General features: G+C 55.3%; 2 protein-coding genes across 2 annotated transcripts; one reads left to right on the top strand and one right to left on the bottom strand.

Moving 5' to 3' along the window:
- The first annotated feature begins 8,305 nt into the window (after positions 1-8,305).
- NCCRP1 (NCCRP1, F-box associated domain containing) lies at positions 8,306-11,749 on the top strand. The gene is made up of 6 exons (XM_075536854.1): positions 8,306-8,603; positions 9,675-9,737; positions 9,824-9,875; positions 10,751-10,846; positions 11,347-11,485; positions 11,609-11,749. The coding sequence occupies exons 1-6, from the start codon at positions 8,306-8,308 to the stop codon at positions 11,747-11,749; spliced, it is 789 nt and encodes a 262-aa protein (XP_075392969.1).
- A 3,759-nt stretch (positions 11,750-15,508) lies between these two features.
- Positions 15,509-15,907, bottom strand: SYCN (syncollin). The gene has a single exon (XM_075536653.1). It carries the CDS (start codon positions 15,905-15,907, stop codon positions 15,509-15,511), a length of 399 nt encoding a protein of 132 aa, XP_075392768.1.
- Between the last annotated feature and the right edge of the window lie 261 nt (positions 15,908-16,168).

Raw genomic sequence — 16,168 nt, 5'->3', positions numbered from 1 at the left:
CCACTGGGGGCAGGGGGCTTGTTTGTTTTTTAGCAGAAGCTCAGCATCCCTTTGGCAAGTTCTGGGAAACGTTACTCTCTGTACACTTGCCAGATCTCGGTGGCCGATGCTCACCTATCCATTTGACGTGCACAGCTTTGGGGGTTTTGCAGACACCCGTGTAAACTATGACCACAGCAAAGAGGGAACTAGGGTCACCCCCAGAAAACTCGCTCCTGTCCATCCCCACCGCCCCAGCCCCTGGCGGGTCTCACCAACCTGCTTTCTCCGACCTTGGCTTAGCTCTGCCTTTTCCAGAACTGCATAGAAACAGAACCGTTTGCTTAGCGTCCATCCCCCTGCGCCCGTCCAGGGGGTGGCGCTGAGCAGCAGTAATGCTGCGGCTTAGCAGAGCGCTCAGCTTGTTTACCTGCGCCCCGGTGACAGGCAGTTGGGTGGTTTCTCGGCTGGCGCAACTATGAGCAAACATTGTGCCCTCCACGCGTGTACAGGCCCGTGTTGGGACCTGCACTTTCAAGCAAAATACTTGAGGGTGGGATTGCAGGGCGGTCGGGCGCGTATCTGTTGGGCTGTCTGAGAAATTGCCAGATTGTTTTCCACAGCGGCCTCCCCATTGCTCATGTCCTTAATGCGTCGTGAGGCAGGCTGAGTGGCTTTTAGGGAGGGGTGCTGTGTGGATCACCTCGCCTTGACCTGCTTGGGAAAGACTTTCTGAGGCAGAGCCTGGCCCCACCTTGGGGTCACGGCTGGCTCCTAAGATAGGGAGGGGGCACTGAGCTCAGGGTTAGAACTTTCATCTTCCCATATGAGACCCGGGTTCAGGGGCTGGCCAACGCGTCTCCTGCACCACCACCATGCACCTGTGTGGCTCTGGTGCCCAACAAGGCTCAGTGGAGCTTCCCAGCTAAGAAAGACTGGGAAGAAAGGCCTGGCTATCTGCTTTTGAAAATGAGCCAGCGAGAGCCACTGGTGATGGAATGGCACAGAACCAGGCCAGGCTTTGTTCCACTGTGCAGGGGCTGCCACGTCTCCAAAGCTGCACACTGCCCTGGGGGCGAGAGCGGAAGTCTACCATGTAACATGGGCATCCGCTTGACGTCTCTCCTTTAGTTCGGTGGGAATTCCCTGAACGGCTGTGCCAGGGCGGCTGGGTCAGACTTCGGGGGTCACTCACTCACTATTTTGGACCCGATGAGACAGAGAACTGCTCCCTGACTTTCCACGGCTGCCGGTCTTTACAGCAGAAGAAGTGGGTTTGAACCACTGACCTTGTGGGTCAGCGGACCACGCTGCTACCACGGCTCTCCTATAGGACAGAACAGACTGCCCTTGTGGGTTTCTGAGACTGTAATTCTCTCCAGGAGTAGAAAGCCTCGTCTTATCCCACAGAGCTGCTGGTGTTCTCAAACTGCTGACCTGGAGGTTAGCAAACCAACACCTAACCTACTATGCTCTGGAAAGACACATTTTTGCCAAGTTGCTTAGGGGGATCTCATGCACCCTAAAACTTTTGAACCACTCAGGGCAGGCTACGGGGGAGAAGGAAGGGCACTTTAGGTGGAGAGATCATGAGGAGAAGCCCTGGGATGGAAGGAAGGCCAGAGGCCAGAGCCAAGAATGTCAGTAAAGGACCTGGAATTCCCGCCCCCTCCCCCCCAGGGCACTGGAGCACCATGAAGGATTTAAGTGGAAAAGTGACTGGTTGGGCTTGGATTTTTAGCACCCCCCCCCCTTTGATTGATGGATGTAGGTGGGTGGGGGGACGGGGGAGGCAGGAACAGAAGGGCGTGAGGAACCCAGATGATGGTCTCCACTGGAAACCACACCACAGATCCACTTGAAACACAAGCTTGCAAACCATGTTGAGTGAAGTCGGTCGCCAGTCACAAAAGGGCCGATTCTGTATGATCTCACTTATATGAAGGAAGCAGATCTACAGGAGCCAAAGATCATTGATGGCTAGCAGAGGTGGGAGGGAGGGGGCATGAGGAAAGCTTTGTTTGAGGGCAGAGCAGGCTTTGAGCTTATGCTAATGGTGGTGCCCCACGTTGGGTGGGGAAGCCACAAGTCAACATGGCCACTGATGGATGCAGACTCACAGCAGCCCTAAAGGACAAGGCAGACCTGCCCCTGCGGAGGTCGGAGATGGAGTCTTTGTGAGAGTAGAAAGCCTCATGCCTCGCTCTTCTCAGGGGCTGATGGTTAGGAACTGCCGGCCTTGCCGTTAACAGCCCAATGGTAACCCACTCCGCCAAGGGGATAGCGTTATTCGTGGTACCACCTTAAAAAGAACAAAAGCACAACATCATTTCATTGTGAATGTGGAAGTTGTCATAGGAATGGCTTGGTTTGTAAATTTCCAGATCAACAAAAAAAGGTTTTTAAAAGTTATATATGAAAGGAACACAAGGAAGAGGGGAGGGAGGGAAAAGAGAGGGGCTGATACCAAGGACTCAAGTAGAAAGAAATGCTTTGAAAACAATGATGGCAACAATAATGCCCAATACAATTGATGGATGCATTGTTATCAGAGCTGTAAGAACCCCCAATAAAATGATTTATTAAAAACAAAGGGGGTGGGGTGGGACAAGAGGCATGACCAAGTCAGGAAGTTGCGAATTTTAGAGTTCTTTCTATTGATGCTTTGGATGAATGTTTTCCTTGTTGAAAAAGGAGAGGTTTATCCTCCTTATTTTTTGTTTTGGCTAAGATATTTAAAATTCACCTCTTTAAAAAAATAAAGAGAGAAAGAAAGCTCTGGCCCAGTTGGGAGACAGGTAGGGGTGGGGTGCCAAACCCCATTCTACACCCTCCTCAACTGTGTCTGCCCTTCCGCCTTGCATTCCCCAGCTCCTGGCACGCCCTGCCCTGGATTCTGACCCAGGAACGGACTCACTCCAGTCACAGACACGCCTTCTCCGGGCCCTCCCCCTCCTTGCTTCCTCCTCTACATTGGAGGCGCTTAGGGTTGGCTTGTGAGTTCCGTGCTTGCTGTGTGATGAGAGCACGACTTCCCGGTGCAGTGGTGCTAATTTGCATTCATTGATTTGTGACTCCCCAAGGGTTCCTCCCCCAGCCCCCTGACCCCTCAGACCCCCATCTAATCCTTGAATCTCACCCCATCTCTCAGGGTTCTGGCTAATTAATTTCACTTTTATCCCCCCCCCCACAGTTTCATAAGCATATCATTCATATTTCATACAATGTATTAGGTCACTTGCATCAGGAAGAGTTGTTCAATCACCATCAGAATCAGCCTTAGAACATTTTTGCACTCTGTTATTAGCTCCTCATCCCCCCCCCCCGACTCCCCCTTTCAGACCCCAAGGGACCATTGATCCAGTGACTGTCTCTACAGGTTTACCTATCCAGGATATCATATAGAGGAAAACATTTACAAATGAACAAAACCTCACAAGAATAACGAAGTAAAATGGATTTAAAAGCCTCCATAATTCATTTCACTTCTCTTGCCTCAGTTCCCATCTCTAAATAGGTATCCTCTTACCAGGAGCCCTGGTAGTGTAGTGGGTTGTGTGTTAGGCTGCTAACTGCAAGGTCAACAGTTCAAAACCACCATCTGCTACTCAGGAGAAAGGCGAGACTTTCTACTCCCATAAAGAGTTAGTCTTGGAAACCCACAGGGACAGTTCTACCCTGTCTTATAGGGTCACCCTGCATGGGAATCGACTTGGTGGCAGATCAAGATGTATTGCTAGTTATTGGAAGACAAACGTTGGAAATAAGAAGGAACAGTAGTTGGAAGAGACAGTCTTAGTAATAGAAATGAAGCTGGAGCGCATGTAATGGAATTTTGCAAGACTAACGACTTGTTCATAGCAACTAACTTTTTTCAACCACGCAAGAGGTGTGGTTGACTTCTCCAGATGGAACACACGGAAATAGAATTGATTATTACATCTGTGGAAAGAGACGATGGAGAATCTCACTGTCAGCAGCTAAAACCAGGCCAGGACTGACTGGGGAGCAGACCACCAATTGGTCACATGCAAGTTCAGGTGTATGAAAATGGAAACAAGCCCACAGGAGCCAAGATCCGATCTCGAGTCGATCCCACCTGAATTTCGAGAACATCTCAAGCACAAATTGGACACATTGAACATTGATGACAGAAGACTTGAAGAGGCCCCCGAGACCGTCATTCACGAAGAAAGCAAAAGGTCGTTAAAAAAGACAGGAAAGAAAGAAGAGGTCAAAGTGGATGTCAGAAGCTCCGGAAGCTTGCTCTCAGTGGCAGAGTAGCTGCAGCAGCTGGAAGAAAGGATGGAGTCAAACAGCTGACCAGAAAATGTCAAAGGCCAGCTTGCAGACAGTCAGATGTGTTGCCATGCAGTGCACAAAGACCTAGAGGTAGAAAACCAAAAAGGAGGAACTCAGTGTATCTTAAATGGAAGAATTCCAGAAAAATCCAAGCCTTGAGTTGCAATTTTGAAATTCCATGGGGAAAATATTGAATGATGCAGGAAGCATCAAAAGAAAATGGAAATAAGACACAGAGGAGTCACTGTACCAGAAAGAAGTCGTCAGCATTCCACCATTTCAGGAGGTGGCCTATGAGCTAGAGCCAATGGTGCTGAACGAAGTCCAAACGGCATCGAATGCATCAGCCACAACCAAGGCTCCAGGAATTGATGTAACACCAATGGAAATGGTTCAGCGTGTTAATGAAGCATTGGAAGCCCTTACTCATCTCTGCCAGGAAATGGGCAAGACCTCGACCAACTGACTGGAAGAGATTCACATGTGTACCCATTCCAAAGAAAGCTGATCCAAGGGAATGGTCACATCATGGCACAGCTTCAAGGATTTCATGTGCAGTCATATTGCGATGAAGATCATCCATCAACTGCAGGAGTGCACCGACAGGGAGCTGCCAAGGTGCAGGGGGGATTCAGAAGAGGACGTGGACCGAGGGATATCATTGCTGATGTCAGCTGGTTCTTGGCTGAAAGCAGAGAATGCCAGAAAGCTGTTTCCTTGTGTTTTAGTGAGGATGCTAAGGCATTTGACTGCGTGGTTCATAACAAGCTATGTCTAACCTCGAGGAGAATGGGGATTGCTGAACACTTCATTGTGCTCTTGCGGAACCTGTATATGAATCAAGAGGCACTTGTGCAAACAGATCAAGGGACTACAGCGCGGTTTAACATCAGGAAAGGTGTGTGTCAGGGTTGCACCTTCGCGCCGTACTCGTTCAATTGTATGCTGAGCAACTAATCAGAGAATGTGAATTGTAGGAAGAAGAATGTGGCGCCAGGCTTGGGGGAAGCTTATTCACCACCTGCGATATGCGGATGACACGACCTTGCTCGGCTGAAAGCGAGGAGGACTTGGAGCACTTGCTGATGAAGATCAAAGGTTGCGGCCTGCAGCGTGGGTTACGGCTCCGTGTGAAGACAACCCAAACCATCACAATTGGACAGATAGACAACCTCCTGATACACGAAGAAGAGGCTGAAGTTGTCAAGAATTTTGTCTAGCTGGGATCCACAATCGATGCTCATATGGAATCAGCAGTCCGGGGATCAGATGATGGGTCGCATTCGGTGACTCTGTTGCACCGGACTTCTTTAGAATACTGCACAGCCAAGATGTTACTTTGAGGATTAACCCGTTCCTGAGCCGAACCGTGGAGTCTTCAACTGCCTCCTCTGCATGTGAAAGGTGGACGCTGAGTAAGGGAGACTGCAGAATTGATTCCTTTGAATTGTGACCTCGGCCAAGAATATCAACCGTCCTGTAGATCGCAACAAGGACAAACCGATCTGTCCTGGAAGAGTGCTCCGTATCTAGGAAAGGATGGCAAATCTTCACGTTGCATCCCGGAGGCCACCTGTCAGGGACTCCAGTCCCCGGAGAAGGACATCGTGTTTGGTCAAGTGGAAGGGCAGCAAAGCAGAGGAAGCCTCTCAATGCCATGGATTGACATGGATGCCACCATGGGCGGGGCCCCCGGAACAATCGCGAGGATGGCGCAGGACTGGGCGAGGCCTCCTTCTATTGTGTTCTGTTCGCGATGGGTTGGAACCAACTTGACAGCACCTAACAATAGCAACAACAGCACCATCCAGGGAGGCTGTGGTTTGATTAGGTGCCCACACTTCAGATTGCTGTGCGTAACAGAACAGAACGGCCGCCCAGTCCAGCTCCACCCTCCCAATTGCTGAGCTTGAGTCCACCGCTGCAGTCACTGTGTCCACCCATCTCCTAGAGGGACTTTCTACTTTCCCATGAGCCTCTCCTTGACCAAGCGCGATGTCCTTTGCCCGGATGGTCCTTTCTGATAACATTCCCAAATGGAATAAACATGACAGGGTAACCAGTACACCCGTCCGCGTCTAATTTTTTTCTCCCTGGAGGCAATTTAAACCTAGGTCCCTGTGTATCTGATTTAACACGGTGTGTGGGCGTGTCCAACTTGCCGGGTAGCCTCCCTGCACCCTTAGATAAATTACCGGAAGTCTCTGTGCCTCCATTTCCGCGTCTGCAAAATATGCCTTTCCACTTCCCAGGGTGAGTACGGAGATGGACTCCATCGCCCCATCCAAGGACATTACGTCATGAATGCCCAACTTGCCTCCAGCCAGGGAGGCTTGGGCTAGGGATGCGGTAGTGAGCCTCACTAAGATGCTAGTCTTCCCAGGTGGCAGTCTTCCTGGGGCAGGGGGCACCTGGGGAAGGAAGCTCATGGGGCTACCTAGGATGCTGACCTATTTCTTCATCAGTAAAACGGGGATAACAAAGCACACACCCCTCCATGGGGTCATGATACCCTGCGGAGTTGATTCTGACTCGCCGCGAGGGCGCCGTGCGCTACAGAATGGAGGGGCAGCCCTTCCGCGTCTGCGCGATGACAACCCATCTTTGCGCTCCTCCTCAGCACGTGGGTATTCCAAAGTGCCGGGGCAGCTCACAGCCCCGCATGTTCACCATAAGATGCCAATCAGAGTAGCACTGTGCTCATAGTCACGCTTAGAAAGATGACGTTAATGAACTTACAGCACTTCAAAGGGCTTTGGGCGGGGCGCGCAGAAATCGCCCCCCGTGGTGATGGTTCTTGAGACCCTGGGGCTGCGGCCCTGCTTGCCTGAGTCCCGTGTGGGATGTGCTCTTGGGCAAGAAGCGGCCTTGGGCATCTGGCCCTACTGGTTCCGCTGCCACCCACTTCCTCCGCACCCGACCTCCTATGGCGCCATCTTCCAGCCCTCCCTCCAAACTCTTCATGACCTTCTAGGTGGCGCTTTCATCCCCATTCCAGAAAGAGGGGCCAGGCTACCTGCAAACACAGGTGGGGCCCGGCCCCTGCTTCCTCTCTCGCTGGGGTCCTGCACTCTGGGACTCCGCCCCTCTGGTGGCGGGTCTCTCGGGGCCATGCTCCCCCACTTTTGTTCCCAGGTCAAGAAATGCCAGGAGCGGAGGAGTTGTCCCACGTGAAGGTTGAGGGGGTGGGAGGAGAACACAGAAGAACCAAAGTCTCCTCCCACCCTAACGCTCCTGCTGAGAGTCTGGGGGACAGGAACAGGGGGGTCTCCATTAATTAACCTCTTAATCTTGCCATACCTGATGGAGCTTTACAAGGTGGACAGGTCTCATTAGAGAGCACCCAACCCTGATGTTAGTCATCCCTCCCTCCTGGGGCCTCGCTGGGGTCCTCAGCTGGCCTTTGGGAAATGGGCACAGAAAGCCTGGGAGAGGAAGGCAGGACTCAACCCTCTGTTACCCAGTTGATGCCAACTGATAGCCACCTTTTAGGGCAGCGTGGAACCGCCCCTGCGGGTTTCTGAGAACTTAACTCTTTACGGAGCAGAAAGCCTCATCTTTCTCCCTAAGAGCCGAAGGAGGTTTTGAACAGCTGACCTTGCGGTTAGCAAGCAGCCCACCGAGTAACCAATATGCCACCAGGGCTCTTTAAGGAGGGCCCCTGAGTGGTGTGTGTGTGTGTGTGTGTGTGTGTGTGTGTGTAGTCAGACAGGGGATGGGAGGCTGGGGGGGTGGGCCCTGAGTGGTGTGTGTGTGTGTGTGTGTGTGTGTGTGTGTGTGTGTGTGTGGTCAGACAGGGGACGGGAGGCTGGGAGTCCGAATTCCCAGGCATGGAAGAGCAGAAGACGGCAGAGAGTGGCTTCCTGGGCTCCCCGTGCAGCTGAAGGGCGGAGCGCCTGGGGACCTGGATCCTCACCCCAACACGCCCCTCTTTTTAAACTCCAGCTAGGGCGCCCCGCCTCCTCCCACCCCAGTTAACCTCAAGCCCTGCGGACAGTCGGGGACAGTCTCCCAGAACCGACGGATGGCGGAGGTGCCGGAGGGACACGCGCTCGCGATGGACGCCGAGGGGAACCCCTCGGAGCCGCCGCCCTCCCCGCAGTGGCCGCCCTCGCCGCCCTCGCCGCCGTCGCCCGCGGCCCCCGAGTCTCCGGCGGGGCCCGAGCCCGCGTCGCCCACGGAGGCGTACGCGCGGCAGCTGGTGCTGGAGGAGTGGGGGCCGTCGGGCGGGAAGCTGCAGCTGCCGGAGCACCTGAGCTGGAGGCTGCTCTTCCTGCGGCGCCCGCTCTACCGCAACCTGCTGCGCTCGCCCAACCCCGAAGGTGCGCGGCCATCGGCCTTTTCACCTGTCCGCGCGCCCGCGGCCGCGTCTCCGCGTCTGCGCTCTCCCCGCTGTCGGCTCCCAGCGCGCTGCTGGTCGGAAGGTTGGCGGTTTGAACCGCCCCCCTGCTCCGCGGGAGAAAGAGGAGGCTGCCTGCTTCCGCACAGCGTGGCCGTCTCGGGATTTCTAGGGAGCCGTCCTACTCTGTCCCATGGGTCGCTAGGAGTCAGGAGGACTGGGCGGCCGTGGATTCTCCCCGCTGAGCCTCTAAATCCTTGTCCTTCTGTCTCTGCCTCCCAACCATCCCTCTTCTCCCATCCCTCCCACCCCTGGTCCAGACTCCTACCCGCCAATCCCACACTCTCAGGGCGACTTCCTGGAGGGGGACTGACTGGCTGGTGTCTGTCAGGTGGGGTACAGAGGCGTCGGGAATGTGTGTATGTCTGTGTGTTTATGGGTATGTGTGTGTGCATTCGAGTATGTGTATATGTATAGATGGGTGTGTATGGGTGTAGATGTATGCATGTGTATATGGGCTTTTATGTGTATGTGTGTGAGCTATGTGTGTATGTACATGTGAGATTGTGCTTATGTGCGTGTGGATGCATGTTATATGTGTGTAAGTTTGTGTGGGGGAGATATGCATGTGTACATATGAAATGTGTGTTTATGCTTTTGTGTATGTGTGTGATTTATATTTGGGTGTGTTTGTTTATGTGTGCATGCATGTGTGTATATATGGCCATGTATAGGTGTATACATATGTGTAAGATATGTGTGTGCGATATGTATATGTGTGTGTATAATGTCTATTTGGGTATATGTGTGCGTGCATGTATATACATATACGTATGTGATGTGTGTTTGTAAGTTTGTGTGTGAGCTATATATGTGTAGATGTGGGGGGTGTTTTTTGTGTACGTGTGTGTAATGTGTACAAGGGTGTGTATGTGTGCATGCATATGTATATTATGTGCATGTATGTGTGCATGCATGTGGGTGTGTGTTTGTGTGTGGATGGGGACATGGTGGAACCTCAGTAAGGCCTGATGTCCTTCCCCCTGCACTCCAGGCATCAACATTTATGAGCCCGCCCCGCGCACTCGCCCTACCCGGCAACCCCTGGAGGCTCTCGGTGAGTGGGAGGGAGGGAGGACTGGGGGGCAGGCTGGGGGCCTCCAGTCTGGGGACATTCTCACCCTGTGCTTCTCCCCCTGGCAGGCAATTTCAAAGGGTGGTTCATTAAAACGGAGCAACTGCAGCAGGACCTTAGGTGAGACTCCAGGACCCGAGTGGCCTGGGTTGGAATCCGGCTCTGGGGTCCAGAGCATTTAACTCTGCTCTCCGGGCCTCAGTTTCCTGACCTGTCAACAGATTTAGTCACAGGAGGAAATGCTCCTAAAGCCTGACAGCATAGGACCCACCTCCTGGAGTGGTGGAAATGGTTAATGAGCTCGGCTGTTAACTGAGAGTGTGGCGGTTCGAGTCCTGGCAGGCAGGCCTCAGAAGAAAGCGCTGGTGACCCACTTCAGAGAAATGGACCAGTGGCAGTCCCACAGAGCCCTCTCCTCCAGGATAGCACAGGCCCAGGAAACCGCACCTGTTCTGGTGATGTCTCGTGTCCTCTGCAGAGGGGCCCAGGAGACGAAGTGGTCACTTCGGGCTGCTAACCCCCAGAGCGGCAGTTCGAAACCACCTGTTGCTCCATGGGAGAAAGATGGGCTTTCTACCTCTGTAAAGAGTTTGAGTCTCAGAAACCCACGGGGCCGTTTTACCCTGTCTGTAGGGTCCTGATGGGGTGGAATCCGCTCAAAGGCAGTGAGTTTGGATTTGGAGATTTTGCTCCCCTCCTCTCTCTGGACCATCCTTAAACGCTGCCCACATGTTGCTCACCAGGCTGGATGGTGCCGGGCAGCTGAGTCCCCGCACTGGGCTTCCACCCCTGCTCGGCCACTTCTGTGCTGCTTGGCCTTGGGCAAGTCCCTCTCCACTGTGAGCCTCAGCTTCCGCAACTGCTACTCAGAGTTCAAATGCATCTTCAGAGAGCTCATTGGACCTGAGACTGAGGGGTGCCCAGGGCCGCATGGACACCCCATCTCCTGGTGACGGGGATCCCACTATCCCATCCCTCTCCCCGTCTCTTGGCAGCTGGACAGTGAAGCAGCAGTGCGTGGACCTCCTGGCCGAGGGCCTATGGGAGGAGCTGATGGACGATGAGCAGCCGGACATCACTGTCATGGATTGGTAGGACCACAAGCAGGGCTCCCCCAGGGCCACCTCACCAGCGACTCCCACCCCCACCCCTGAAGTGTCTCAGATGGGACCCTCCTGCCCTGGCCACCCTGCCTGAGTGCCTTCTCCCAGAGGATCCTCTCAGTTCTTGAAAAATGCAGGCAGCTGATATGTTTGGGGCGTTGCTAAGGCGGTGCCTGTCTTGCCCCTCCTCTCTTCTTGAAATGAGTCCCTCCTTATTGAGTCAGAGAGGCAAGCCTCCTCCAGACACCAGAGGCCGTTCAGTCCCGATGCAAATCCTGACTATGCATCTCTCATCACCCCCCACATCCTGGGCCTGCCCCGTCTGCCCACCCCCACCCTGGGCCTCTATGGGTGGGTTGTGGGGCTGCCTCCACCATCAGGGTGTGGTCAGCCCAGGGCTATGGGTCGGGAATGGCTAATGGGGCCAGGGCTTGGGGCTGGGGCGCTGGGCTGTAGTATGGCAGCTGAAGGCCTGGTCCCACCCCCAGGTTCGAGGACAGTCGCCTGGACACGTGTGTCTATGAGCTGCATGTCTGGCTGCTGGCTGCCGACCGCCGCACTGTTATCGCCCAACACCACGCGGCCCCCCGAGTCTCCCGGAGAGGCGCTCCCGGCAGCTGGGTCCAGGTCAGACACTGCCTGCCCCCGCCCCCGCCCCCGCCCCCGCCCGGTGCTGTGTGCTCGAAAAGGGAGGCGGGAGAGGGGGATGCATGGGTCCCCCTAATTCTTCCTGATCTCGGGGTTCCCCAGGTGTCCCACGTATTCCGCCACTACGGTTCCGGAGTGCGCTTCATCCACTTCATGCACAAGACTAAGAACCGGATGGAGGCTGGCGGGCTGCGAAGGACCAGAGTGACCGACTCATCCGTGTCCGTGCAGCTGAGGGAGTGACATTGGACCAGGGCCTGTTCAGACCCCTCACACCCAACCACCTCCCTGAACCCTGACCTGTAGCCCTGCCCTGACTCGGAACCCCTCCCTGATGCCTTAGCAGCTTCGGGACCCCATAGCCCTGCCCCCTTAGCCCGCCCTACCCGTTAGCTCCGCCCCAATCCATAGTCTTGCCCTGTCCCCTTTAACTGTGTCCTGTCATTAGGCCGCCTCGGCTCCTAGTCCCTCCCTGGCCCATAGCACCTTTCTGACTGACACCTTAGTGTCAATTTGACTTTAGCCCCGCCCACCTCATAGCCCCGCCCCGAGCCCCTCCCTGGCCTACAGCCCCGCCCAACCTTTAGCCCCTCCCTGGCTCATAGCCCTGTCCTGACCCACCCAGCTTTGACCCTCAGTCTGGCCCAACCCCTAGCATCTCTCTGACCGCTTAGTACCTCCTTGACCCATAGACCCTCCCTGTCTGTGGCCCAGTCCTGGCCTGCCGCTGCCGGGCCCTGACCCTTAGCCCCTCCCTGGCCCCTTAGCCCTGTCTTAACCGTTAGCCCCTCCCTAACTCCTTAGCATCATTCTGACCCTGAACTTTTAGATTCTCCCCCAAACCTCCACCCCCGTTACCTTAGCACCTCTAGCTCCCTGAGCCCCTCCCTGGCTCTTGGCACCACCTGCTCACGAGACACCTTTATGACCGTTCAGCATTCCCTTAATAGACCTCCCCACCCCCTTAGCGTCTGCCTGGTCCTCCATCTGACACCTGTGCACATCCTGAATGTCCAACTCTTTGGCTTGTCTACAGCATTCTCTGATCTCCATGAAGGGGCGAGGGGGACAGATGCTCAATAAATCTCCGCTGAGCTTCCCAACACTCCGCGCTCTGTGCCGGTCCACTCACGGGTTCGCCTCCCTGGAGTCTTGAGTGAATTGCCGCCCCTTGAGCACCTCGGTCTCTTTCCCACCTCCCTTGATCTTGTGACACAGGCTCAGTTCATCGTGGCTTCTGAGCATCTGCAAAGCAGCCCCGACTGCACAGTGGGTTTAACCTCGGGCTGCTACCTGAAAGATTGGCGGTTCGAATCCAACAGACATTCTCAGGGAGGCAGCCTGTCTCACAGAGTCGCTGCGAGTTACAATTGACTCGATGGCAGTGGATTTCTTTTCCTTTGGGGTTTTAGCAGCTTAACCTCCCATAGCTCTTAACTTCCAGCATGTCCTCTTTTCTCCCATCCCAAGTTGTCATCCCCATAGAACTGTCCCCACACCTCTCTCTGTGCTCCAGGACCCTACATTTCCCTCCTTCAGCTCCCCCAGATCCTTCAAGGGTCCTCATGCCAGATGTGGCGGTGGGGATGCTGTGGGGACAATTTGCCACCTGCACAGAGTTATAATAACGCATTTGAATTCAGGTGACATCATGTGTTGGGGAAGAGAGGGAAGAAAAGGTTTTAACAACCTCCAAGGCCTGGGAAGGAGCTCACCTCAAGGCTGGCAGTTCAAAACCAGCAGCCGCTCCTTGGGAGAGAGGTGAGGCTGTCTGTTTCTATGAGTTAGAGTCTCAGCAGCCCCCGGGAGCAGTTCTACTCTGACCTATGGGACAGACTGAACTGATGACAGTGGTTGGTTGGTTGTAGCCATTGTGTCTGTGTCGAGGCCTGCCTAGGAAGGTGGCCCTGGGTGGGGCCTTGGTTGGTGAGGTGCTTTTGAAAAGGTCACTGCTCTGCAGGCCCCCACAGGGCTTCACCATGAGTCAGAATCAATGGGGTGGGTGAGGCCGGGGTTCCTGCCAGATCTCTCCACAGACCCTGCTCATTCCCTAAGCACCCCTGCTGTGCCAAGTATTAACCTTTTGATTGCAGAATAATAAATATCTAAAACATGAAGCTCTATCAGCCCCTTGGGGTCAGGGCAGGTGTGTGTGTGTGTGGGGGGGGTGCGTGCTGGGCAGTGGCATTTTAATATTTAACCCCCAGCCAACAGAGTGCCCTGATCTGCCAGCTGAACACTCTCACGATAGACCTGTCCTTCTGGACATGTGTGTCTGTCCAGACGTCCATCCATGCTAGAATCTGTCTGTGTTCCTGTCCCCACCACAGCACTGTCCCAGGCATGGGCTGCCCAGGTCTGACTTTCCTGTCCGCCATTGTCCCCATGCCCGTCCTCCCCTCCCCTGTCCTCCCCACCCTCCCCCGCCCCAAGCACAATCATAAGCATATGGCAGATGGGGACAACTTCAGAAGGACTGTATTGCAGGGAAGGAGTGGACAGGAAGGTGAGGGCAGGCAGACAGCTTCCTCTCATGTCTCAGCCCCCTCAGGAGACCTCAGGGTCAAGGTCAGGTGAGGGTCCCGGTGTGCAGTGGGGTTTGGGGATGGGGAATCTCCAAGACATCAGTAGCACCTGCAACAGAAGAAAAAGCAGTCAAGGAGATGCCAGGTGCCGAGGGATTCTAGAAGGCCTGGAGGCCGGCCCAAGGCTGCAAGTTCGGAGTTGTGGTGTGAGAGTCTGAGATTGATGGGGGAGGGTCCCAGTGCCCATGAGCTTGGAAAGGTGAGTGCAGGGTGGGCTCAGGGGCCCCAGAGTGAGCGTAGTTGTGGGACTGGTTTCAGGGGCTAAGGTTGGGGTTAGGACAACCCTAAAACTGCGCCTGGACACTCGAGACCTGGGTCAGCCAGTCTTTGGGGTTGAGAAGCCCACAGCTGTGTTTACAAAGGTCCAAGGAGCCCTGTTGGATTAGTGGTACTCATTGGGCCGCTAGCCCTAAGGTCAACAGTTCAAGCCCACCAGCCACCACTCTAGAGAAAGACAAAGCTGTCTATCCCCATGAAGAGTTACAGCCTCAGAAACCCACAGGGGCAGTTCTGCTCTGTCCTACGGGGTCACTACAAAATTAAACCACCCCAGTGGTGGCGAATTGAGTTTGAAGGACATGGGCAGTAGACCCTGGCTTTGGGCCCTGGGGTCTCCAAGGTGTGTGTGGGAGGGGTGAGGGGGTGGAGCCTATCCCCAAGCTGGGCTTGCAGAGGAGATGGGGGAGTGTTGGAGGGTGTCCCAGAGTTAGTCTGCCTTCTCAGGAAAGAACTGTTGTGAGTCAGGGGGTGGGGGGGGGGAGGGACTCAGAAAGGTTTCTGGGGCTCAAAGAATGGGGGTAGGGGGCTTGGATCAGCTTCCAAGTCTAGGTCTGAGCCATCCTGGGGTCTTGGGGCTGGTGGCCTGGGAGAGGAAGGGGATTGAGTGTGGACTCAGGGAGGGGTCAGGCAGGGAGGACGCTCCATCCGGGAAGTGGCTGGTGGGATTGAACTGCTGATTGTTTCGGTTAGCAGCCCAAGGTGTTCAGAACCCACAGCGCCATCATCAGGGCTCCTAGGGCGGGCTCTCAGCTCCTCTCAACGCAACTCGAGTTGATTGCAACTCATAGCGACGCTATGGGACAGAGTAGAATGGCCTCTGGGGATTTCCAAGAAACAAACTCTACCTATATGTGGTTTTGAACCGTGGACCTGACAGCAACGCCCCAGGGCAGGCGCTAGGGCAGCGGTTCTCAACCTGTGGGTCGCGACCCTTTCACAGGGTCCCAATTCATCACAGTAGCAAAATGAAGTAGCAACGAAAGTAATTTTATGGTGGGGGTGGGGGCGGGGGTGCACCACCACATGCGGAATTGTAGGAAAGGGTCGCGGCCTTAGGAAGGTCAAGAACCCCTGCTCTGGGGTCCCCCCGGCGGGGGCGGGGGCTCGGGGGGTTGGCAAGCAGGGGGAGGGGCGGGGGTCACCTGCAGTAGAGCGCCGAGATGGAATCGGACCAGTCCCCGAAGATGCCGCGCCGGTACTCCTCCAGGCGCGGGTAGGCGCCGGACGAGAACTTGCGCGTCTTGCCGCCCTTGCCGCGGTGGGACCACACGGTGAGCTCGCAGCGCGGCGCCACCACGAGCGACGAGGCCGTGTTGCCCCAGTCGGAGGGCAGGAAGGGCAGGTCGGCGCCCGGCTCCACCGACAGCTCGGCGCCCTCACAGCAGTTCTCGTAGTAGGGGTCGCTCTTGTCGAACAGCTTGGCACACGTGCGCGTGCCGTCCGCGCGCTTGAGGTCGGCGGGCACCGGGCAGAGCCCCCAGACGCCGGGGGCGCCCGCCAGCGCCGCGAGCAGCAGCAGCGCGCGCAAAGTGCACATGGCGACAGTGCCGGGGCCCACCCCCAGCGCGCTTTTATGCGCCCCACGCCGTGGGAATGGAGAAGCTGCTAGATAAGAGGCTGGGGGTGGGGGCAGACAGGGAGGGCAGGAATCCCCACCCCTCTCTCCCCCGGAATCCCAGACCTGCCGCCAAGGGATGAGATCAATCCAAGAAGGGCGTGTTTTCAGAAAAGTTCACAATTTCAATCGGGAGCCCTGGTGGTTGGGCTGCTAATCTCAGAGTCAGCAATTCGAACCCGC

Source organism: Tenrec ecaudatus, chromosome 18, assembly GCF_050624435.1.
Source record: "Tenrec ecaudatus isolate mTenEca1 chromosome 18, mTenEca1.hap1, whole genome shotgun sequence".
NCBI classification, from domain to species: Eukaryota; Metazoa; Chordata; class Mammalia; order Afrosoricida; family Tenrecidae; genus Tenrec; species Tenrec ecaudatus.
Note: the sequence above shows the minus strand (reverse complement) of the source record. Positions and strands in the feature narration are given on the sequence as shown.